The following is a 26,237-nucleotide window of genomic DNA, read 5'->3' as shown; positions in this document are numbered from 1 at the left end:
GTTCCCTGGTTCTGATGACGGTCCCTGGGTGATGTAGGAACATGTCCTTGTTTTCAGTCAATTCACAGCGAAATTTTTCAGGATAATGGTGCAATCAATTCACCATTATTCTCACATGGGTCAGGAAAAAAAAAGTGCAAGGGAGGAAATGATAAGGCAAATGTGGCAACACGCTGACAATGGAGGAATCTGGGTGAAGGGGCTGCATTTCTTCGTATTGTTCTCACAATTTTCCTGTACATTTAAAATCACCTCAAACTAAGAATTAACAAATGCCAAAGCTAAATTGTGTTCTTTTGCCTTCCACCACAGTCCCTCATATTTGTGTGTGTGTGTGGGGGGGGGGGGCGGGAGGCAAACCAAGCATCACACATCCACTGTTTTCACTGTTAAATTTTGTTCTGACATATTCCCATCACTGCAGTCAACAGACGGATAGTTGATAGTATTTTAAATTATCAACTACATGAATCTGTTCATTTCAGGGTCTATGCTGTTCAGCTGGTGTGGCAAATTACTTTTTTGGCAATCAAGTTTTAAATTCCACCACATCTGACAGCGCAGGATCGCTGTGGCCACGGCGGTAACTGGTAATGTCACTGAGAGGTAACCCCCGGGGTCGCAAAGCCAAATCTGCGTTTACAATGACAGTTCGCCATGATGCTATTTCCAGAAAGTGAATTTGGGCTGTGGTCTGGCTCTGATTCTTTCAAAGGGACTTAATATAGACAGACATCCTATTAAAGTACCTTTAGGTGGCAAAAACTTGAGAATCTTCTGGGGGAATAAAGTCAAATTAGAAATTACAGTCCTTACCTTAGGGGCACATACTAATAATTCTCTTGTCTGTGCCAAAGGTTTGAATCCAGAATTTCATTCTCTTTCCCATTCTTGGATTCAACCCAATCAGCACATAATCTCTGCAGATTACGGTAATCATGTTAATCATGTTTTCTCTGCACTAGTTCCTTGCCACGAACTTTTACTAAAGTTTAAGACTCTGCCATCTGGCACCAACAAACAAAACTCCCTGTGACCCCCCCCCCCCCACTTACCCTCGAGTTACCTTACTCCACTTTTCTCTCCTTCTTTAGAGAGTATTTATTTAAAGGCATTTCCTCACCTCCCACTCATTCCATAATCTATTTCAATGTGTATCTTGGCCCAGCTGCCTTTACTCTATTCACCAGGGTCAAAGGGTCTCCTTGTTCTTGAATACAATGAGCACATTTCAGTCCTCATCACCCTCAGCAAAGTGTAAACTCAGAGGACCACTTCCTCTTCCCGGGAATCACTGCCTTTGGCCTTCCTGGCATCACCTACCCTGGTTTTCCTCTTAGCACAAGGGAAATTATTTTCCAGTTGCTGACGTCTCCCTTCTTTACTTGACATCAAATGCTGGAAGTTAGCATTACATTCTAGACTGTTCTCTATGCTTGCTTTCTCTATACTTTCTTCCCAGGAAACTTCAATACTGTGGATTGAATAATCATCTCTAAGTGTGACCTCCAAACTCTCAGGCCCAGCCTGAGTCTCCTGAGCCTTAGGAGACTTAACACTGTGTGCTGCGTGGGCAGAACGCTACAACTTGCCTTTTGGGCAAATCACATTATCTTGGTAAGAGCAATCCTCCTTCTAGGAATCTGTTCTGCAGCTGTATTAGCATGTGTGCAAAATGATATATATTTAAAAGTATCGGTGCATGTAATAGCAAAAATGTTTAAATGGGGGAGTTATTATCTATAATATGTATCAGAACATGCAACCACTAGACCAGGTAAACACATTTGCGTCATATGCTCTAGTAAATGTGCCTCTGAGAAAAATATGTCCACACAAAAACCCGCAAACAAATGTTTATAGCAGTTTTGTTCACAATTGCCAAATTGTAGAAGCAACCAAGATGTCCTTCGATAAGTAACTGGATCAACAATCTGTAGTACATCCACACAATGGACTATTATTTCCATGGTGAAAAGAAATGAATGATCAAGCCGTGAAAGATGCAGAGGAACTGTAGATGCATGATCTACTTTCCATTCGACTTTTCTGTAGACCTGAGTACTAAAAAAAAAAGTCCATTCAAAAAAGAAATGTGAGATAGTAAGAAAGGAAATTGGGAGTGGGTTTTATGAGAACAGAGGAAGTTGAGCGTGGGGTTTGTGAGGAAGCTCTTCCTCCGCAATTTTTCTATAAATATACAACTGTTCTAAAATATCAATAGTTTTTTAAAAAGAATGACAAAGTTCTTTATAAAATAATAAAGATGTTCAAGATACCCTGATTTTAATGTAAAAAACAAGTCAGAGAATTTCATTTATATAAGTAAATTATATGTTTAAATAAACAATGTGATTAAAAATTAAAATAAGAAACTATAAGCACAAGAAGAGACTCAAGAGCACCCATACCTGGGCACAGGGGAGTGGGCACGTGTGCCCTGCACGTGTGTGCAATAGATGTCTCAGGCGATTTCCACTTTTCGCATCAGATTTCTAATAATAACAAGTATATAATCAACTATGTTTCTAGTAAAAAGAATTTCTAACTTAAAAGAAGCTGCCTACAGAGTTAAAGTGTCGGCCAATAAATAAATATGAAGCATCCAGTGCTAACCGGCACAAAGATGAGAGCAGTAACTATTCTGACTGTTGCTCTTAGCACAACCTGAACCCGGACCGCAGCTGAAGAGAGCGCTCACACTGGTGCTGCCTTTACCGCGTCCCGGGCTAGCGCTGGACAGAGTGGGGAGTGGAGGTCCCTGTCAGGGCTGACTGTTCTCTTGGGTCCCTGCTCAGAGACAGAGAGGGTCCCTGAGGCACAGCAGTCCCAGGCCCGGACCTGCCTCTCAGCAAGAAGCCACCTGAGGGCTCACCCCCACCTCAGGACAGGTGAACAGTCTGGGCAGCTGGGGGAAAATCTCTCCTAGACGCTCGTGACACTGAGCGTGGTCAGGACACCTGAGCAGGGGGTTCTCAGACCGCTGCGCCTCAGGCTTGCGGGGAAGCTGGGAGCAGGGCCGATGCTCAGGGCGCTCTGGGGCTGCAGTCTCTGGGAGAAACACTTCACCACCTCGCAGACATACACACACCTTAAAAAATATGGACCTAACGGCGGTTAACAATTTCTTGTCATTTGGCTTTTAAAATAGTGCTCCAGGACAGAGAATTACTATAAAACCAAGAATGTGTTGGGGAAAACTCTTGCCACGTTTACGTTGCTCCCATTTTTCTGCTCCCATTAAAGCTTCTGAATGAAAGTGACATTCAGGTTCATGTAGGAACAGTGCAAAGAACATACAGGTAAGTCACTGTCATCTTCTGAGTACAACAATGTTTTGATTCACTATTTTGATATTAGAAGTTAGCAGACTTCCATTTAATTTTATTAATGGAGTATCTCTATATTCTAATATATATAATGGACTATACATATAACCACCCACCTGGAGGGACCCCTGTTAGCATCTTGCATTAGTGTAATACATTTGTTGCAGTTAATAAGCCAGTATTACTCCATTAATTTGTTTTTTTTAAATATTTATTTATTCATTCATTCATTCATTTATTCAAGCACTGGGTACAGTCAGAAGCACGGGAAGGTGAGAGAATTCACCAGAGCCAGAGCGGGTTGCAGAACAGGCAAAAGGACCAAAGTACACTGCTGAGGGGAGCAGAGGGGGGGCAGGAGAGGTCTGCGCGCCATGTGGGACCCTCGCCCGGTGGCCGGGAAACGAACTGGCGCTGCAGAGGCTGCAGGCAGCTTCACAGCCCAGCATTCAACCGCTGCGCTACTGGGGAGGCCCTTACTCCATTAATTTGTAATGGACTGTAACTTGATAATGTAAACCTGTGAAGACTAAAAAACCAGTTATATTAACCAGAGGAAGAAAGAGACCCTGAAAACTCAACCTAAGAACATCAAAGCCCCAGGAGGAAGGAACTGCTGTGTAGTTTTTCACTGTTACACTTTATTTTTTAAAAAACTTGGTTTTCTTTTTTTGCATTTTTAAACCCAAAACAGGCTGATATCACCTCCCTGAAAGTTAATACATGAGAGTGACACAAATCAGCCTTTTATAAACCTTGGGTCACACTGTCGTGGTGAATCTTTACCAGGCAGTGAATTTACTTTAATTTTCTCAGGCGCCCATGTACCACATAAACACCTGTAACACCTTTAACATTCTTCACAGCATACGCAGTCAGAAATCCAGATAAAATAAGAGTGATAGTTAACAAATTCCTAATTAGCAGAAACTTGCTCTTTTCTTTTTTAAAAAGTTTTTGCTAGTGACGATGTAAAATAGCACATCCACTCTGGAAAACAGTTTGGCCTCATCTTAAAAAATTAAACATATACTTAATATACAACTCAGCAATTAACTATACTTCTGGGCATTTATTCAAAAGAAACAAAAACATAAGTTTACACAAAACCAACAAATGTTTATAGCAGCTTTTCAGTTAATCGTCCTAAACTGGTAACCCACAGGCCCTTCGATTCACCCAGGGAGTACTACTCAGAATGAGGAATGAAGAGAGAAAAGACACAGAAAGGGACACAAGCAATACATGCACGCACACACACACACACACACACACACACACACACACAGAGAGAGAGAGAGAGAGAGAGAGAGAGAGTGTGACTCGGTGGGGGAGAGACAGAGACACACACAAAAAAAATATAGTAAAATAAGATATTCTTATTGGGTTGTATCTTTTCAGTTTAGTTATTTTTGCATGAAATACCTAATAATCTCTGAGATTAGTTAAGTAGTTGAAGTAGTATTTTAGGATTTTACTGATTTTCATAAGCAAAGGCAAAACTACAGCATCCTCCGTATAAATTCAAAATAGTCTCAGATTTCGATGTGTATCCACTCTTTGAAAGTGTGTCTGCTTCTGAACTTGAAATCAATTACTTTTCTGTAATTTAAAAGTCAAACAATTTTATAAATCAAATACTTTGATCAATAAAGCCAAATTTTAATAAATATGATCTGATAAAATTAAAAAACTTGTGCTTAATTTTAAATAATTTATTATTCAAGATGAGTGGGGGATTTATAATTCATTAACTAAAAAAAATCCAGTCTTATCAGGTGTTTTCATTATCCACTGCAATTAGCAGCAATCTCAAAACGAGGCCTTCTACACTTACTGTTTTAAAGTATCTTAAATGAATGAATAAATCAGTATCTAAAACTACTTATGCATAAAAACACCCGAGTCTTAAAGCAAACCTGAGTATCTACAAGAAAGGCATGTTAGTTTAAGCTTGCCAAAAAAAAAAAAAAAAAATTAAATAAAGGAACATTTAACATGAGCAAATCAAACCCTGGCTGTCAGGAAACAAAAAAAAAAAAAACTCCATCTAATAGATCCCTCAAAAATCTTCACAAAAGACTGAGACAAATGAAGGCAAAGTTACACACAGCCATTCTTCTCTACTGAAAACAGCGATTTTCTGAATTCCAAAATAGAGCCCGTCTGCGTGTTAGGAACCATGCCTGACACAGCACAGATACCGCGGAGCTCGTGGGGTAGCTGCTGCTTGGGCCCCAGGCCCAGCAGTCAGAATCCATCCTGTCCCCGGATCCTGAAGCTTTTTCACATTCAAGACATGAAATACGCTTTAGCTCTATTTTTAATCCCAAGCAGGAGCAGTAGTGCAAAGGTTGATGGCTACAGGAAAAGTTTCCAAGACCTTTTATGCTCTTTTTTAAAAAAGGCAAAGCTACATTTCCATTAATTCCTGTCTGTGCTCACAATTGAGAGACTGAAATGGATGAGCACTTGTTCACTACTGGACAGAATCAGCAGTGAGGAAAACGCACTCATGTTCCTTCGTACCTCGGCGAAGCGCTTGGGAAGATGCGGTTAACATCTCAGCAGTTGTGTTCCTGTCAGCTTAATTGCTTCTCTTTCATTTTGACCACTTAGAAACGGTTCTCCCTCCACCCCAGCTGTATTAAGGGACATGTGACAAACAAAAATGAAAGTTGTAGATACATGAAGTGTAGAATATGATGTTTAGACATGCCCACACCTCGCCACAGTTAAGGTAACTGACACAGACAGTGCTCATCCCTGAACAAACCCCAAGATTTGTGGGAACCGTATTCTAGCTGCTCTTTATCATTTTATGCGTGTGGCCCCCAAGCCGACTGTATACTCCGTGAGGGTGGAAACCCAACCTCTCAATTCCTTGCACAACCGGTGCCCAGACACCACATTCCCAGACTCTGGGGATACGGACACAGGGGGCCCGGCGGGGAGCCACGTGCCGTGTCTGCGGTTCATGGGGCTGACTAATCTCACATTCTTGGGGAACAAGCACAGAAGACAAACCTCCAGAGCAGCCGCCTGACGATTATCAGCTTCCTTGTTAATTAGCACCACATGTTTATTTTTCGATGTCTGAATTCTCAAATTAAATCATTCTTGGATTATTTCCCTTCATTTCTGAATGTGTTATAAACATTGAAATGAATCAGGTCACAACAGCTTTACACTGTACTCTGCTGATCCAGTTTTAGAACAAGAACGGTGTCTGAAATCTCCATAAAACTCATTAACCGCAATACAAATGTAAGGAAGTGCTGCTAATGCAACCTGCTCCAAAGCTCTAGGCTCATCTGGAATAAAAAGGGCTGTTTCGTGCCACACGCCCTGCACAGGTCTGTGTCTGCTTGCCAGAGCGGCCGAGGACCAAGACATGCAAGGAGAAAACCCAAGTTCCAGATCTTCAAGTGACTGACAAAGCGCGGATGATCTGCACGAAGAGAGTGACTGGGGCCCGAAGGAGCCCATGAGTCTCAGCCAAAGCCCAGGTGTGGGCATGGAGTTAGGGTCACCTGACAGAGCCAAGCGCCACAGCTGCTTTACTGCTGCGCAAAAGCACATGATCCCCTGAGCGTCGTAAAAGGTCCATCCTCTTTGGCTGCAGGATGGGGCCGGTGATCCCTTCCACAGAGACGCCCTCTCCAAGGTGAGAGCGGAACAAACAGAGCAAGCGCCACCACTTTGCACCTGGGGCGCTCGCCAGTGCTCATGGAAGCCCCACTTTAACTTCTGACAGCTACTCCGGTTTTGGTGTTTCTGCCTGAATCTCTATTAGACCCTGCCCATCCCTTTGTCTGTGCGGCCAGTCCTGTGGAATTTTCCACGTACGCCCAGTGTTTGTGCTGCGCTTTCATTAGTTCATGATGGCTTAGGATAATGGCCATCTGTCACCGACTGACTCCAATCTCCCCAAATAACCTAATGCTCTTGATTTTCATTTTCATTGCAAGGACTGAAATGTCCACTTTGAAGCAAAATTGTTTAACAGTGAAAGGGTGAGGGCACTATAATAAGAACATTCAATAAACAAGCTAACCAACACCAATTCAGGGCAAACATTTCCATCACGACATGGACCCTCAGATAACAGAGGCAGCAGAGGACACACCAGGCCCCTCCTTGGCGGAGCTCTGACAGACTCCGACACAGACACCAGGCCCTGTCCCTCCACATTGTTGACTTATTCACACATTCTTAAAAGTTGAGACTGTCTAAAGTAACCAGTATAAGTTTAAGGCAAATCTTTTAAGAGACCTTCCGATATCCCAAGTGCTTCTTCATAAGTCTTGAGGTGAGTATAGAGGCCTTTTAAGAGCAAAAACACAGAGGGAAAGAACCAGAAGGCCTTTCAGAGGCCCTCCTTTTAACCCAAACACATTTCTGTTGCTTTTTAAGAAATCTCAATGATTCCTTTAATGTATTTTGAAAGATAAAATAAAGTATGTATTCTGACTGAAAACAATGGACTGCTTTTCCATCTACTCACACTCCTTTTGATTTCGGAAATAATTTGTTTTTAAAAATATCTTCAAAAGTGGATAGTTATGAAAGAAATGGCTGCAGTTTATAATTTAAAGCCAGGGCAATGCTTCAAAAGCAAACTCGCGCACCACTGGCAAACTGAAAAAGCGTAAGTGAATGAAATGTCCCTTCTGTGCTTTTTCTTGCCTTCCTGAACAGTCTGCACATTTTCCAAGAAAACAGGTTTAAAAATCCTACTCTTAAAAATGACAATATAGGGCCTCCCCGGTGGCGCAGCGGTTGAGCGCTGGGTTGCGAGGCTGCCTGCAGCCTCTGCAGCCGGTTCGATCCCCGGCTGCTCCCCGGCCACCGGAGGAGGGTCCCACATGGTGAGCAGACCTCTCCTGCCGCCCGCTGCTCCCCTCAGCAGTGTACTTCGGTTCTTCTGCCTGCTCTGCTCCCCGCTCTGGCTCTGGTGAGTTCTCTCGCCCTCCCGCGCTTCTGACTGTACCCAGTGCATGTATAAACCAACCAAACAAACAAACAAATAACAAATAAATAAATAAATAAGACATGCCTCTAGAAAATTAAAAAAAAAAAAAAAAAAGCCAATTTGCTTTAAAAAAAAAAAAAATGACAATATAACAGGGGCCTCCCCGGTGGCGCAGCGGTTGAGCGCTGGGTTGCGAAGCTGCCCGCAGCCTCTGCAGCGCCGTTTCGATCCCCGGCTGCTCCCCGGCCACCGGAGGAGGGCCCCACATGGCGTGCAGACCTCTCCTGCCGCCCGCTGCTCCCCTCAGCAGTGTACTTCGGTCCTTCTGCCTGCTCTGCTCCCCGCTCTGGCTCTGGTGAATTCTCTCACCCTCCCGCGCTTCTGACTGTACCCAGGGCTTGTATAAATAAATAAATAAATCTTTTTAAAAAAATGACAATTTAACATACTGGCTAATTGGCTGCACTGCAAAAGAGTCTTTGTTTAGCAAAGGATTCACGGCAATGGATTTAACAACAGGGTGTTTTTTTTTAAAGAGCCATTAAAAATAGCACAATTTGTGATCATTGGATATCAGGCGGCTTTTCTGAAAACATAGAAGGAAAAGGATTATGAAAATTTAGTAAGCCAGTGCAGACAGAATTACTGACATTAGTCAGTATGTCAGTAGCTCAACCTTTCTTTCCCCATAACTTCTAATGGGTGCACAGGGCTCTTGCGCACTCCCGGCAGCCTCTCGCGAGGAAGGTGCCCTCCTCAACACCTGGCTCTTGGGAAGAGATGAGCTTCTCAGTTCTCAGAAGAAGTGAGAACTCAGTGTTCCTGCACTAGGCTCCGACTGCGTATGAACTTCTCAGCTGCTGTCTGGTCAAAGACATTATCTGTGCTGTTTGACACTAAATGAAAAAGAAAAGAAAATAGAAAAGCACACATGTATTTCCCCTAGCATACTCAAGTAATGTTTATTCAGCATAAAATGTTAAACACGCATCTTGATGACATAATAAAACCAATGGACATGCATGTCAGTCCAGAGCTGGCTCGAGGGGAGCCCATGAGAACACCTTCTCAAAAGGCAGCACATGTGGAGACCCTGGCACCTGGGTGACAAAGCCAGTTACCCTGCAAAGCAAAGAGCTTTAAAAATATAGTGTACGGGGCCTCCCCGGTGGCTCAGCAGGTTGAGCGCAGCGCTGTGAAGCTGTCCGCAGCCTCTGCAGCACGGGTTCGATTCCTGGCCGGCCAGGGAGCGTTCCACATGGTGTGGCAGACCTCTCCTGTCATGCCCGCTGCTCCCCTCAGCAGTGCTTTCGGTCTGTCTGCCTGTTCTGCTCCCCACTCTGTCTCTGGTGAATCCTCTCACCCTCCCGCGCCTCTGGCCTGTACTCCAGCTATTTTATAAATAAAAAAATAAAATAAAGATTTAAATATTAAAAAAAACAGCATATGAATGCAATATGCGCGAAAACACAGATGATGGTGGTATTATTATGTGAAACCACAAAACAGGATTTGTTTAGCCTTTTGACAGTTTTCAGGTTACTATCTACTTAGGGACATAATCTTTGGATATATATATATATATATATATATATATACACACCTGATCAATAAGTTATAAAATTAGACCCTAGTAAAGTAAAAAAAAAAAAAAAAAAAAAAAAATCTCGAGCAAGGTTGACTGCAGATCCCTTATAAGAACAGAAACACCTGGGCTGCGGTCCCAAGACTAAATCTACTGGAGCAGAGGTAAGGAGGAAACAGAACGGTCACCAACTCACAAGTAACCATTCTCACCCAGAGCCTGCATCTGCGCGCAGCTGGAATACATGTCTAAATGAACGCCCCAGGCAGCTGTTCTCAGGTATTGGCATCAGTAGGATGGAGAGGGAGCAGAGGCCTGTTTAGCACACACGGAAAGCCCAGAAAGGCACAACTGTGGACCATAAACGTCTACTCCCTTGCTTGTCTACAGCCCAGTTCTCATCTACAGCCAGAACTTCCCCCTGGCTTCTGATGAGCAGGAACAGTTATTTCAAACACCGAATCTCATCACATCACAATATCCCATCTACTGCCCCTCTAGTGCATCTACCCAGGGTGGGCACTGTCACTCAAGCACAGCCACTCAGGACAGTTACTGGGCATGTGGGCAGATTCCTCGGTCCCACCTCAGCGTTCAGGGTCAGGGGCTAAATGTACCGGCTCTACAGACAGCATCTGCCGCACAGAGAGACCCACAACTGCGAGTTGTCTGGTTACAAATTCACACCGGTCCCTGCAGGGACAGGAGTATTGTGCAAGGGCCTCTCTGTGCCAGCCCTGTTTCCAATTAGTTCTTTGCTTCATGAACAGTGTGTTAGGGGGAAGAGAAATCAGGTCACTGTGAGGATGAAACAGGAGGATACACGCACTTCAGCGTTCGGACCACAGCGAGCACAGCCCTCATTGAGACCGCATCGACCCAAACAGAAAGAGCAGAGCTGGAGCAGAAACCCCGGCTTCCCCGCCTCCTCTCTCACTCCTGCTACACTTGTATTTCAACTGTGGCTGGTAGTTGGGAAGCTGATGTAATGTATCGTGACCAGCATTGCCCCAAAATTAAAAACCCAAGCCAGGCCAGGAAATACTAGAATGTATCACATGAGAAGGACGAGCACTGGTCTGCGCGCTTCTGTTTCATGTGTGTGGAGTGTGTGCAGTGTATGTGCACGCCCACGTGTGTCTGTGTGTAGGTGAAAGGATGGGCAGCTAGGTATGGAAATGTGTACTATGCTATTAAAATACATTTCTTAGAGTGGACCAAAGTCACGAGATTGAGAAGTGGAAACATTTTTAAACCCTCAGCCTCACCTGATACTAGAAATGTAGTGTTCTGATCATAGCAGTGAGGGAAAGAAAAGGCGGAAGAGAGCATTCGGTGTAGCAAAACTCAGCACAACTGTGGGAGATGTTGGGGTGCATATCAAGTGGGCACTTCCATATCCTACCTCTTTCCTTTAGGCAACATGTTCCAATTTTAAGCAATTGAATCCTCAAAAAGTCTTAAAGGTCCAGAGGTTACAAAACATACTAGAATATTAACTTGATATAATACGAATTTTCTACTTCACAGATAATGAAACTGAGGCTGAGAATTTGGCACCCACTTAAGTCACAAAGTTAACGTGGGGCAGAATATAACCTCTATCTTTAGATTTCTAGTTTAAATACTACAATAACATTATTTGGTGTTTCTGCTCAAGTTACCTGCTATTATATAACTGTAATAGTTAAGTCTTCAGTATAAATAAAGTTAACAGACTTTTTTTGGAAGTTGTGAACAGTCAGAAAATGCTATGAAAGGTACCTAAAATTCAATGGAGTATAATGTCACTCAAATCATAATTCGAATGATCCTAGGAATATAATGAAGATTCCAACAAGTCCAAAGATCTTTAGAGCTGGATGGAAATGGATGACATCCCCTAAAACCTAAATGCAATGCAAATACCAGTCAAGAAATAAGCATTTGGGCCTGAGGGACATAAACTTCAGTGAGCAGACCCAATCATCAGGTAAGGACCCTTGCTGCTGGACCATGTGACCCAGCAACTTGGGATATGGAGTCTCTGACAAGGCACTATAAACAGACTTCAGGGCCTTTCAACCTGGAGAAACTTCGAAGAAGGAATACACTTGAGAATATCATGGGATTGGATATGGTGTCAAAGTATCCGAGCATATTTGCTATTTTCTACCCCTTAATGCTGATAGAACTGAGTGCCTTAGAATAACAACACATCAGTCTCATGACTTCAGGCATCATCTTGACAGTATTGTCTACAGTCCATGAACATGGTAAATCTCCCCACTGTTTTGGTCTCTGAGCAGTGCTTTGTTGTTTCCAGTGTTAATAGTCTTGAATATGTTTCTCAGCATTGTATGTTCTTTATGCTACTGTAAGTGGATTTTTTAAAAAATTCAATTATTTGATGCTAGTATGTAAAAACATAATTGATTTTTGTATACTAAGCTTGCATCTTGTGACCGTACTAAAATTCAGTTATCTCCAGTAGCTGTTTGGTGAACTTTTAAAAACTTTCTATGTGTCTTCAAAAGGAAATGCAAAATTAAATAACTCATTCAGACCTGTGATTTCAAACTAAATAAAATTTAGGTTGATTACGTCTATAAATTTATTAGATTTACAAGAGTACTTTGTCAGACAATTGAATTAAGAGGGAAACTGAGTACATTACATTTATGAAAGAAGTTTTAAAATGTTTAAAGAAATTTAATTAGCATTTTGTAAATGCAATCAAATGTTATTCAAAAGCCCCTTAAGAATGATGGGTAAAATTTTGCAAGACATATATTGAAAGTAAGATTTGCAATCTGAATTTAAATGTTTAAAGAAGAAACAGATGTTACTTTAATAGACTGCTACTTTAATGAATTGAAGAGTAATTTCTGACATTGTAGTATTCTTGGAATTGCCATGCTGCAAACAAAACTCATGTTCAGGGGCACCAGAAACGTAGCAGTTAACAGTTAACACCTGTACACTGACAAATTTGAAAATCCAATATATATCTTTAAAAGTTGAGAAAAGGGCCTCCCCTGGTGGCACAGCGGTTGAGCACTGGATTGCGAAGCTGCCCGCAGCCTCTGCAGCGCCAGTTCGATCCCCGGCCACCGGCGAGGGTCCCACATGGTGCGACAGACCTCTCCTGCCATGCCCGCTGCTCCCGTCAGCAGTGTATTTCATTCATCTGCCTGGTCTGTTCCCCGCTCTGGCTCTGCTGGATTCTCGCACCCTCCCATGCTTCTGACTGTACCCAGTGCTTGTATAAATAAATAAATAAATCTTTAAAAAAAAAAAAAAAGTTGAGAAAAACCAGCATCTTTTTTAAAAACTGTAGATCATGATCTTTTAGTAGGTTGTGAAATCAATTTAATACAGCATTTTCCTTTTGATGGAACAGCAAAGAAAACAGAGTACCTTCTATCTAAAAAAAGTAAACAGTATTTCATGAAACTTTGGTCTCGATTTTATATCTATACACATACACACAATACCCGCATACGTGGATATAAGTGGATGTACTTGGATGTATGTGGATGTATGTGGATATAGGCACATCCGAGACGCAAATTGCACTTCTATGAGTTGTAGTTAAAACTGAAAACACTAGGAAAGAAAGATGCACTAAAGATAACCATCTACACAAAATGAGATTCTTCTAAACTTCAGTCTTGTTTATTAGCCTCTGCCACGGGACACACAGGAAGGACTTCACCTGCGTTGCGTTGCTGGGAGCAGCAGCACTTACGACATTTCAGCAAACGAAGAGGGGCTCCGCTCAAGGATATAGCCACGCTCACCCCTAAATGGCACCGAGGAACAATATCCCTGACGGGTCCATCTTGCCATAAATAGCGTGAAGTTGCCTCAGCTGCTTCCGATAACTCATACCTTAACTCTGCTTTATCTTCGCACAGCCAAGGCCACAGCCTGCTGACAAAGGAACCCCGACAGCCTCTGAAGGCTACTGTCCTTCCAGCTGATTCAGGTACCCCACTACCTTCATTTTCAGAGACCGCCAACGCTACAGAGACGCCTTTATGGCATTTAGCAGCAGTCATCCCGTTTCATCAGAGGCCACTACCACTTCTTGTCGACAGGCTTAAATTCTTGCCCTTCCGCAGCCGCAACCTGACAAGTTCTCACCCTGGAAACAAGGCAACTGTCTGCTTCTCCGGCTGCGGGAGAAGCATCACATGGACAAATGTCACCATCACCAACTGTAACAAGGCCTGGTCGTCTTTTTCTCCTTAAATCCTACCAGCTTCCCAAGAGGCTCAAACCTCTCCGTTTTATTAAAAGGCATCCCTCCTTCTCTCCATCATCCTTATCTCGCTAATGTCTTCAAAAATCAAATGTGACTGCTTTCTTAATTTCCATTCATTTGTTAAGCCACAACACAATTCATTCCTACTTTAAAACCTATCTTTGCCGAGATCCTTCCAGGATGTTTCTCAGGCCCTCTCAGCGGAATCTGACCCTCCTAATGCCCCCTGCCTTGATCCTTCTGTGGCTTCTTGACCCCACCTCTCTTACCTCTTTGACTTCTACTGGGGCTCCCGGGACCTCCGTTCTTCACCCTAGGCAAACACACTCACTGTGAGTGTCCACTCACTCACTAGCGCCTCCTGCCCACGTCTTCATCAGAAGTTCAGATCTGCGTGTCAAGGCATCCCCTGTACCCCCTTTAAATGTCTCTACTCACCTTTAATTCAATGCATCCAGAGCCCAACTCACCATCCTTCTCCTCCACAAACCCTACTCCTCCTCCTATGCCCTCAATGCAGGAGTGAAGGAAGCACTAAGTCAGTTCACATCAAGCCCCACACAATCCTCTGGACGACTCCTTCCTCTTGCTGCACATATTCAGCCTATTTCTCTGGATTCCAATAACTGAAAATCCTCAGTATCCAGTCACTCCCTCTCCTTTCTCAACCGTTGACCACTCTAGTCCAGGCCACCATCGTCTTTTGCTTGATTACCATAGGCAAAACTCTCCTGACTGGTCTCCCTACCTCCAACTGGAACCAACTCCTGCTCCCCAAATGCAAATAATTACCTGAAGGCAAGCCTGTGTATTAGGGTCAGCTTTTGAAGGGAAATCAGGTGCAGAAAATCTGTTTGGCATGAAAACCGCTTAGAATTTCACTTCTGCTCTCTTATTTGGTAGGGGATATTACTAAGGCAGGTAACTTTAATTCTTTCTCTACTGTCAAATGTCCTTATTTTTTAGTGTATTTCATTTTATTACCAGCAAACACGCTACAGAAGCGTAAGTCACATCTCCACTAAGTGACATCTATTTCAAACAAATGGCAACTAGGAAAACACATTTCTAACAAGAACACCTTTTGCTGGCACCACACAACACTCACAAAATAAACAGACCTCCTCATTTCTCATGTCATAGCTTATTTTTCTACAAGACAGAATCTAAACACTGAAAAACAATCTTGCAGACAAATGCAGAGACGCTATTCTTCAACAATTTATTTTTAACAGGTAATACTGGGGAACCCTCAACAGTTGTTACTACCATACCCACCACCAGACATCATAATTCCTTCCCTCTTGAGACTCCATTCTTATGTGGAAATTGTGTGTGAATGATTCCAGAACCTTTCAATTGTTATGTCTGGCTTTGGGTCAGTTCCTAGTCAGTAAATGTTGTACTGAGTGTCAAAGGATGCAGGTTCCAAAGCACAGTGTCCAAGTCCCCTTTCAGAGTTTTTCTCTTTTAAACTAACAATTCATGTTCAGTTTCTAGAAAGTGACAAGGTAAAGCAAGAACATTTAATGATACTTCCCAAGGCAGGGAAATGTCCAACTAGCAACAGATTATTTTGGGGCTGATGACAAGCTTGTTGATATCACCTCACCTTCTGCCCTCTTCTAATTTAATCGTTAATCATTCCAGCAATTGTCAGACAGCGAATTTATAGACTTAGCGAAGTTTTAATATTATCTATATGCTGCCTTCCAACATTAGACAAGGCTTTTAATTTTTTTTAAATTTGTTCTAAAACATCAATGCTCACAGACTTCTGTGTTTTTGGGTATTATAAAGCTTTTACTGTCATTTCAATAAGATAGCCTTGTGAAACAGTCACCCATCTCCCCAAACTTTCCCAGGGCATCTGAAGGAGGTTTAACAAACAAAGTGGCAGAGTGAAATGCCAAGGTGAGGCTTTTATGGGCTGCTTCTGGAAAGCGTGGTATTTTTGAGCCTGCTGAATGATTATTATTTATTTCAGGAAAATTAAATTAAAAACTGGGTTAGAAAAAGGCGCTCACAACACCCCAACCATGCTAGCATCCTGACCCCAGACTCACAGTCTCCAGAAATGTGAGAAAATAGCTTTTTGTTCCTTAACATTAAAAAAACAAAACTGGATGATTATAAAAGAAATTATTTATTTAAATTTTTTATCATTCCATAAGAAAAAAGAAAGAGATCAGAGAAATGTTTCTGTAGTAGGTAAATGGAAATAACTCTGCTTTTCAAACCCATTTCAGAGGTATTTCAGCCTGTCTTTGGCCAGAACTTTAACAATTTCCAGTCACTGGTTTATTGCACATGCATGCCTTACGGAGCAAAGACAGGCTGGTAACAATTTAAAAAATAGTATTTAAAAAATTTCTCTGCAAGACATAAGAACACTCAAAAAATTAAAGTCATTGACAACTGCTAAAGTTTATCTTCTTAAGTCTTAGGTTCACATTAGTACTAATAATAAAACATTGTGGTCAATATACAAATATTATGTACAAATACTATGGAAAAAAAGACTATGGTTCTCTGAGGCTAAGGGGACGCAACAGGCTAAGATGTGCCTGAGAAGAGCACCTGCTCGGTCAAGTTTCACACTTTTTTTTAAATCTGGAACTAAAAGGATTTCACTACCAACAACAAAAAATAAAATGTTTGTCCAACATCAGGAGTTAAATCAAATGACAGTTTATCATGCTTTAAAGCAACTCCAAAAATCTGATTCACTTGCAGTGACGCTGCTGAAGCACTGAGGCCGGACGGCGGGCTGCCCCGCATGTGGCCCAGCAGAGCACCCTGCTGAACAAAGCAACACAGAAATATTAAGTAAACGCCAACAAAAGCATGAAATGCGAGTCCTGTTTTGTTTGTTAACTACACAGATACAGGAACAGGAAAAATAAAGAACAAAAGGAGAGCCTAAAAATATCAGCGGTGATTACTATTCCGAGACAACAATATGGGGTACTTCAATATTCTTCTTTGTAGTGGTTTTATGCATTTGGGTAAATTTTCTACTAGCGGTCCCAGTAAATATATTTTTAAAATAACAACCAAAAAGTAAGATGCAATTGTGATACAGAATCTTTGAGACTTGTATATACCTGACTACCAACTGACAAAGCGATCTAGCAAGACTTCTACTTAAAAATCATTTATGTTTGAACTTTCTTTGGAGCAGGCAGAGATCCTGAATTGAAAGATAAAAGGCCTATTTATGATCAAAGGATATCTTTAGAATTTTCCAAGTTACCTCTGCCTGTCAGCCCCTTCAGTCCCACATAGAACCATGAGGCAGTAAACACAGTAGGTTTTTATTGTTACACTGACTTCCTAGTTGAGCAAATAACCACAGAACCCAAGCCCCCAAAATGAGAGAGTTGAGGTGGGGAGACAATTTTCAGAGGCTTAAGCAATTCAGAGTAGTTTTTCCCCCAACTGTCCATGGATGCACCTTGTAGCCAAACCTTGGTTTACAGAACTTAAGTCATCATCAGCTGTGCCTTTAACTACTGAACAGCTGGGAGGAGAAATAAAATTTAGTGGGAAAAAAAGCACCCAGCAGACTAACAATATTGTCCATAGTAAGCGATGCATTTTCTCTGAATCAGAGTTTGGGTCAGGAGAAAGTGAAGCTGGCCCCGAGAGGCCAACAGTTTGGCCATTTAAATCTCAAATGACCGTGTTTCACAGCATGCTCAGAGCATTCCAGCATGTGACTGCATTTTAATTTCCTAAAACCACAGGATATAAGTCTGATTTCAAATAGTGTCTGGACTGTGATATTCAATACTGATAAAACTGTACAGTGTTCACTTGAAAGTTTGAAAGATTCAGTTCATAGAAAAGAATCTTCATTTTTCTTCGAAGCACTATTCTCAAAGAAATTTACTCCCCTGACTTTGAAGTGAATTCTCAACAAGGAAGATTAACAGCTGCAGCCATGGCCATGAGGGAGCAGCTCAGGCCTGCAGGAGAAGGGTGCACAGTGCGCCGCTGCAGGGCAGGGGGCGGGCACACTTGACAGGACAGTCCACGTGAGACTGGGCTTTGTTGTGAGCGCTGAGCGTGCTTGTTTTGGAAAATAAAATCTATTCACATGAATGATTTCAGAGCATGGCAATTATTCTGCCTCCTTCTCAAGTTTATAAAACGGGGAGAGCCTGTGAGTACCTTCATCTCCAAGTATCACGTACGAAGAGATCAAGAAGGCAAAGGGGAAGGTGAAATTGGGTCATAAGACGGGGAGCCAGAAACCTATTTAAGACCATCATTTGCAGTGCAGAGGAACTTAGAATGAACAGAAATAATGCAGTAAGATATTCAGCATCTTTCACCATAAGAAGCTGGCTCTGACCTGGCCTTGAAAAAAGCAAAAAGGGAAAAGAAAAAAAAAAAAAAAAAAAAAAAAAACTTTGAGAGAGTATTTGCTTTCCTCTAAAATACTATTGTCTTTGGCTGTGAGCCTGACCCCAAAATAGTTGACAAACTCGGTGTTTGCTTTTAAGTAACGTATCTATTTGATCAATAAGGTGTAACTTTACTTAGAACAAAACAATCAGATTCTGATTAATAACTTAAGATGTGGGATCTATAATGCCCTGGCTGTTCTGTGAGGCCTAAACATGCAGAAAAGTTGGGCTGACCGACCCAGGAGTCCTGACACAGGAGTCGGCCTGGTCCCTGGCCACCCCCATCAGATACTAGGTGTCACCATGTGGAAGAAGTGTTCTCGACTTCAGAGCGGCTTTCCAAGGAGATAACCTACAAAGTACACAATCCAGGTTTATCAAAGAACCTGGTCTGTGGAAAAAGAAAGCGTGCATCCCAGAACAGGGGAGGTCACAGCTTTCTCTCCTTGCCCCCGTGGTCTTCCTCTTTAATCCTTCCACTCATTCCCTTGCCCTCCGCTGGGCTTTACATTTTTCTTTCCTTCATTTTTCCACACAGAGACCACAGGTGACTGAAGGAAAAATGTGTGCACTGGGCACCCTCTCTGGTGGGTGCGAGGACTCAGAGGTCAATGAAACACACTGGAACGTGCCGAGATGTGGGTCCAGGCAGCAGAAAAGACCACCCCAGCTCCCCCCATGACAAGGCCGCAGAGGAAATCCTGCAGCAAACATGGGATGCGGCCTCCTCACGGAGCTAACTGCCACCACACAACAGGGGCTGCTCTTGGCATGAGGGTCTCACTTTGTCCTCAGTATAGTTCAAAAAGAGAGGTCTTGTTGTCACCCTAATTTTGATGGTCAGGAATGTGAGACCAGGGAGATTACTGAGTTCGCTAAGGGCACAGTTACCAGCAGATGATGGAGCCGGGGTCTGAACGCCAGCATCTGACTCCAGGCTCTACAGCGTGTGTATTACTCGGGCACGGACTGGCCAAAGGCTGATGACCAGAGATCAACATGGCGGGAGAGAACCAGGAAGGAAGAGGCAGAAGGAAAAGAAAAGGACCAGCAGAGAAAAAAGGGACCAGAGATGCTTGCAGAAGTCAAGAGAGTATCATCAGAAAATCCATTCCCATCTGTTGGCCCCATGAAACTATTTCACAACTTTATTCAGTCCAGATGGTCAATATTTCCATCTTCTCTACTAAATAATCAAGTGACTAAATAATCCAGTGAACTATTTGTATGCACTGTGATAGCTGTAAAAATATTAAAAGGATAACAGTGTCAGCCCTTAAAGCACGTAAAAACTAATCTGAGGGGGCAATGTGGGACGGTAAAAAACACAAACACGTAAGATTTCTGCATTTGCAAAAGTGTGAGTGTTCCGTGTGTGCCCCCAAAGGGGTGTGAGGTCTTCCCTCCTTGCAAATGCACACCTGCATGCACACTGAGACACCTTCCACACTGTATAAAAAGCTACCTGGACCTATTAGAAGCCAAGGTCACAAATGCATGGATGCTAAAAACAAAGCCAATGATTTCCGGGCGAACTCTGCTCCAGACATACCTGCCTCTGGGTCCTGGTTGAAACGGCAGTACTTGGAATTTTCCAGTGAAGGCAGGCACTGCTCGATGGGAACCCAGACGTATGTCTCGGGACACAACAAGTCAGACGGTCTGTACTGACCCTGGAGGAAGTGAAGAGAGAGGCACAGGCATCACTGACACAGGAACCTTCGAGCCCAGGCATGGGGTGGGTCACAGATTTAAATAAAATCCATCAGAAACAGCTCCACTGTAAATAACAGTGACTCTAATGACTGTTTTCCCATCTCAAGAGTGCAGAGACTCCAAGTTTCTCTAAAGGTAGCCCTACTATTTGGGATACCCATGGTGATTCTGTAGATTAGAGCCACCATGTGAAGAGTCACTTAGATATAAAATGAGCCCCAGGTCCCCCAGCAGTCAAAGGATTCAGAAGTCTACAGGCTATTATATGGAAGAGATGGCACATAAACAAAATGTGAGCCAGCACATTAATTTCTGCTTGAGAGGCTGGGAGAGCGTCAAGGAGGAGATGGAGCTTTCGTGGACCCAGACCGGCTGGCTTAAGTTGCGGGCAAGATGAAAGGAATGAGAACAATCTGGCGCAAGGGAATCACCAGTTGGGACTAGAACAAGATGATTTGAGGAACAGCAAAGAACAGGGCACTGCAGAAAAGAGAAGGAAAGCTGGGATCACCTTCTGGGGGGCCTCAAAAGTCATGTTCTGGGCTTCATTCTAGATGAGATGGGGCTTCTGGCTGAGGGAGAGAGCATGACAGGGTGACAACCAGGATGCAGGCTTCTGTGCTAAAGACCAGGGTGACTCCCAGCTGAGATCTCCCAGCCCCTGAGCAGTAAAGGCTGCACTCAGTGGGCCACATTCTTTTTTAACATTAACAGTCATAGCACAGAATTACTTAGAAATGAATTAGTAATTTACTTGAGGAGTGTAATAAAGCCAGATAGTCCACAGATACTGTTCTTATCATTCAGTAAATCAGAAATTGTATTATTGGACGGGAGGGACAAGACAGCATGACGTGGGGCTGCCCATGCTGTCGGCGAAGCCGAGAAGCCAGGCGGCAATCTTAAGCAGTGCGCTAAGACATTTTTTTTTTTCCTTTCTGGTTAGAGACCATTTTTTCCTTCTGGTTAGAGACCATTTTGAAAACCTGATGGGAATAAAAGGCTAAATATAAGAACCTGAAGCTATGAAACTCTTGGGGAAAAACAAGGAAGTGTGTTTTCTTTGAAAACAAAGATTTCCTAGTGCACAAAAAGCATTAACCATAAAAGAAAAAAAGGGTGAATTGGACTTCATCAAAAGATATTACATATTGCCTTCAAAAAATTATTTAAAAAGAAATAGGCAAACCAAAGACCAAGAGATGTTAACAAAACATGTAGCAGACAAAAGTTATATCTAAAACAACTCAACAATAGGCAATCCAATTATTTTTAGAAAAGCAAATGACTTAAAATATTTCACCAAAAATGCTTAACACAAACACGAAAAGGTGTTCACTATCATCAGTTACCAGAAATTCAAATTAAAACCATAGTAAGATACTAATGTATCAATTAGAATGGATAAAATTAAAAAGGCTGAAAAAAAAAAAAAACAAGTTTTGGGACAGACTTGGACTTTCTAGAACTTAGCTGTCTCTGGTTTTCCATGCTATAATCATTGGGAAAGCACAAATATCCTTGTTCATATAATATGCTTAAGATAAAGTCTCTGAATTGCAATCAGTGGGCATAAGGGCTTTACACTTTACATCACAGAACTATTTTCCATGGGCGTTGAGCCATTTTTCATTTTGCTCATCAGTGTTATGTACGCAACCGCTAACCTCCCCACATTCTTACATATACCCTACAAAAGTCCGACCTCTGCCAGGAGTGGCATTTCATTGTGACTGAATCTGCACTTCGCATCTTCCCACTGTTAACAGGACTCTGCTGCATTTCCTGTTCCACAATTGTCAATTTTGTTGTTAGACTGCTTTCATTTCCTTATTAGCTGAAAAATTTTATATATTAAGGAAATTAGCTTTGCAAAATATACTGCAAATATAGGTTATCCTGGATAACCTGTTTTTGTATGCCAGACTCCTCTGCCATGAGGAAATCTGTTAAGTGGTCAAGATAATTATTTTTTAAAATGGTGTCTGAGCTTTGCAAGATAATTAAAAAGGCCATCATTGCTTGAAGACAATAAAAACATTTTCATGTTCTTCTCCTACTGCCTCTACAGTTTCATAATTTTACATTTGCATGTATTCTCCGTCTGGAGTTTATTTTAGTGTAAGGTGTGAGAAAAGGATCCAATGTAATTTCTTTCAGATGTTTACCAAGTGATCTCAATACTGCTTTGTGAACATTCTTCATTTCCTCCATTGATTTAAAATATCTTTGGATAAATTACTAAATTTCCATGCATATTTAAATTTCTTTTTGGAATTTATCTTGTTATACTGATCTTTCTGCCATGTTTCTGTGCCACATAGTTTTAAGAATTAAAACTTTATACTGTATTCTAATATCTGGTAAATATAAGTCCCCTTTCCTCATGGTTCTTCATTTGTAGAATTTTCTGGCTCTTCTTGCTTAATTAATCTAGGATTCTATATTTAGTAAAATATTAGCAATACATGAAAAGCATATTGCTGATGAAAATGGCGCATCTATCTACTGTGATGGCAGAGCATAATAGAGAATCAAGAACATCTAGTAAAAGGAAAAATATGTATCATCCAAAGTTAAAAAAAAAACAACACCAGAGCATACAAATGACACCATTTTCTAATTTAAGGTGGAACTGAATGCTGACTGGCTAAGACGCACACATGGAATACAGGGGCTTGGGGTTGCTCCGGCATCGTTTTGTGTCTGTACGGTTCAAACAGGCATATCCCATGCAGACATGCAGGTTCATCACAGTCACCTGACCCCCAACACCCAATTTAACATTGAGGTGATCCTCAGAATTAGACCGTGTCAGGCCCGAGCTGCCAGGCATGAAAGGGCAAACAAATGCAGGCTTCTAGTGCCTCACGCTTTCCCGGGAGTGACAGGCCTACACAAGGCCAGTACAAATAAAAAGGTACTGAGGGATCACGTACAACTGCCCAAAGTTCCTACATGCTCATGACGCTATTTTCAGGCAATACTTGCTCATGACAGTCAGATATTATATTCCCAACTCTTTAAGCACTTATTTATTTCACTGAAAACGCATATATGCAGACATTTTAACTTCTGCTCATCATCTGAAATCAAATTTTTGGATTAGGTTGAAACATTATTTTTTCTCCTAAATGTAGACTTAATACTTTAGTACTTCAAATATGCTCTCAAGCTATCAAAGCAAGCCAAGAGTTTTATGGAATAAACTGCTTTGGAATGTCATGCCTCTCAGCCGAGCTGGGTGAGCATGAAGTGAGTGAAGCGCCGGGAGCTCAAGCTGAGGCCCCGCACACAGGACACAAGAGCCTGGGAAGTGCAGGCCTCTGGCAAGTGGAAGAAAGCGAGAACTGTCTGCTTGCAGGAATGCAATTACTTAAGGATTTGGACGTACTTTTCTGTGGCCAGAAGAAAAAATATTTAATCAACTTCTAAGTACATTCATTCTTATTGGAACAATGAGGTAAAAGCAGATTAATTCTTTCCTAGGGTGCCGACTTTTTATAAATAAGAAGAAATCTGAGTTACCCCAGATTCTAAAGTACTCAACATCTTCAAAATGTAATTGGTCTGACAGGGTTTATGTCGCAGTTTTTTAGCACATTCTTTCAATGTGACCTACTGTTTAGAAATAAGCTCCAGACTTGACCCCACTCCCACCCCATCTCAAAAAAAAAATCCCCCAACAAGGACATGGCAGGTGACATCGTCCTGAGCTGGGAGCCCACCTCAAAGAGAGGATGCAGGCGAGGGCAGCGTAGCTCAAGATGCCTGGAAAAGGTCAACACACTTCGACAAAGCCTAACCCTAGAGGCTTAAAATTCTCTGCTCAAATGTCACCTTCTCACCGAACCCACCAAGTTCCCCTACTCATTCCGCTCACCTTCTCCTAGGCTTGTTAACTTACTCATATGTTGTATCTACAGGAAACTCCTTGCTAGGACACAGGCTCAGGGTTTTAGTCTGATTCAGAGCCTGTGGGTAGTAACTGCTACAGAATGGATGAGAATGAACAGTGAATTCAGTACCCCCCGCCCCTTTCTGCTTCCGTCTCTAAACAAAGGAAGACACTACTTCGGTGCACTCACCCTGCACAGACATGCACACACCACCAATCAGGATTTGCTGGGCTTGTATTGATGAAGCTGCTCCACCACATTTTTATTATATAAGAACAATTCCCAACCTTTGAGGACTTGGTGGATTATCATTGTGTGCTGAAAGTGTTTCGGGCACAATATCCTGAGACGGTATGTAGGGGTTACTGGAGTTAAAAAGGGGTGTTCATACGCAAGATAAACTCCTGGGTCACGCCAATTTAGTTTTTTTTTTCTGTCAAAACTGAAAATATTACTTTCCTTATTTCACTGGCATCTACTTTCTTTTAAAGCAAAACTTTACATATTGTTTCTTTTTAAAAAAAAAAAAAAAAGAGGAGAGGAAACACACTGGAGAAAAGGCCTCTGCATCTGTCAAGGCTGAGCGATGCCACGCTGGCTGATGATGGAAGCAACGACAACACCCAGCTTCACCTGTGTCTGCAGGAACACAGCTTCAGAGATCTAGGTTAAGTCCCATAATGCAGCCGTTTCTGCTATTATAGAGATAAAACAACAATACTGTTTAATGGTAGTGATGAACCCAAAACTAGACTTTTGTCCCCACCTCTTTCTAACCCTAAATTAAAAATATTCTCAATTTATTAAAGCATTTTCTAAATCAGCAGAAAAATTTAAAAAATCACAGTTCAGTTCAAATGGCACAGGGCACATCTGCTTGGTATTGAGGGTGAAAAGATACAAGGTCCCAGGGGGACACTATTGGCTGCCAGGGGTAGAGGAAAATGCAGAGTCAGGGCACAAGGTGACATGGGGTCTCCTGGGCCACACTGGGAAGAACAGCGAGCACGACAGGCAAGCTGTGGTGGAAGAGGCACCTGAGCCCACCAGCCTTCTCCAGAGACTGTGCTTCAAGTCCGAGAACACCATGTTTGGAGAAAAGTGTTCTCCAAGAGCAAGAGCAAGTCCAAGTCCAAGACCCACACAGCTGTCTCCCTCCTGAGCGCCCAAATACACATCCATCAAAACTTCTCCAAATAGGAAACCAATGAGAAACGACTGCTTCAGATCTACAGATGAAGTATGTGGTCCTGTGTCTATGATTTGTGGGAGGTTTCAAAATTTAGTGTTATCTTTCGCTTTCATTAAAGATGTTGATGTTAGGTCAGGTATAAAGAGTAACTCCATGTTTTCTCTGAACAAATACCAATGTCCACAAAGTCTATTATAGCAGGTACCTTGCTTCTTAACAGCGATGATGGATTCAAAGCAACCTTCCAGTTTCTAAATGGATCCTACTGAAACCTGCTATTATCTGTAGTACGATTATGAAATATGTGGTTTTAAAATTACATTCTGGTTTCTTTTGTCTTATTACATCTTCCTAAAGAAACTCTTCTTTACAACCCAATGCACAACTGGGCAAAAAGAAAAGAAAAACATAATTTGCAACATAGTGGAAAATTCCCTGTAACAATCCTGAAGAAAAGCAGTGAGTGACCAACCACCCCCTTTTCCCTTTGCAAACCAAATTCCCAATGTTAAAAGGTCCACTCTGACCGCAGTAAATGCTGAAATATGTGGGTTTAATTTCTGAAAGGCTTTAACGTCTTTTTTAGACCTTTTTTTTTTTTTTGGCCTCTGTAAGATGACACGTGTGACCACCTATGCATCGAGAACTACATGTTTACAAAGCTGACACATAAAACTTCTCTTTGAATATTACATTTTTCTTGGTACGGGTTTAAAAAACATGCAAATGAGAAGTTATTGCTTTAATTAAACTTAAAGGATTTGAGACTGTTATTTTTCTCATAAAAAAAAAAAATCAGAGGAAAGTAAAGAAATGCTTTCATATGCTATTCACCCAAGTTAGCATTCTTGGCTTTTAATCGGAAACATCTGGGGAT

General features: G+C 42.1%; 1 protein-coding gene across 5 annotated transcripts in view; it reads right to left on the bottom strand.

The window, feature by feature from the left end:
* The window catches only part of ATE1 (arginyltransferase 1), a gene marked incomplete at both ends in the record, with an annotated part of 98,590 nt that overhangs the window by 7,004 nt on the left and 65,349 nt on the right, over positions 1–26,237 (bottom strand). For all 5 annotated transcript variants that reach the window (XM_084245772.1, XM_084245771.1, XM_084245768.1 and 2 more), the window contains one exon: positions 20,106–20,226. In XM_084245772.1, coding sequence (XP_084101898.1) covers positions 20,106–20,226 — 121 coding nt within the window. The remainder of the gene's footprint in view (positions 1–20,105; positions 20,227–26,237) is intronic.

This window comes from Talpa europaea (genome assembly GCF_964194135.1).
Source record: "Talpa europaea genome assembly, chromosome: 10".
Lineage (NCBI taxonomy): Eukaryota > Metazoa > Chordata > Mammalia > Eulipotyphla > Talpidae > Talpa > Talpa europaea.
The sequence above is the reverse complement of the archived record's forward strand: the minus strand, read 5'-3'. Positions and strand labels throughout refer to the sequence as shown.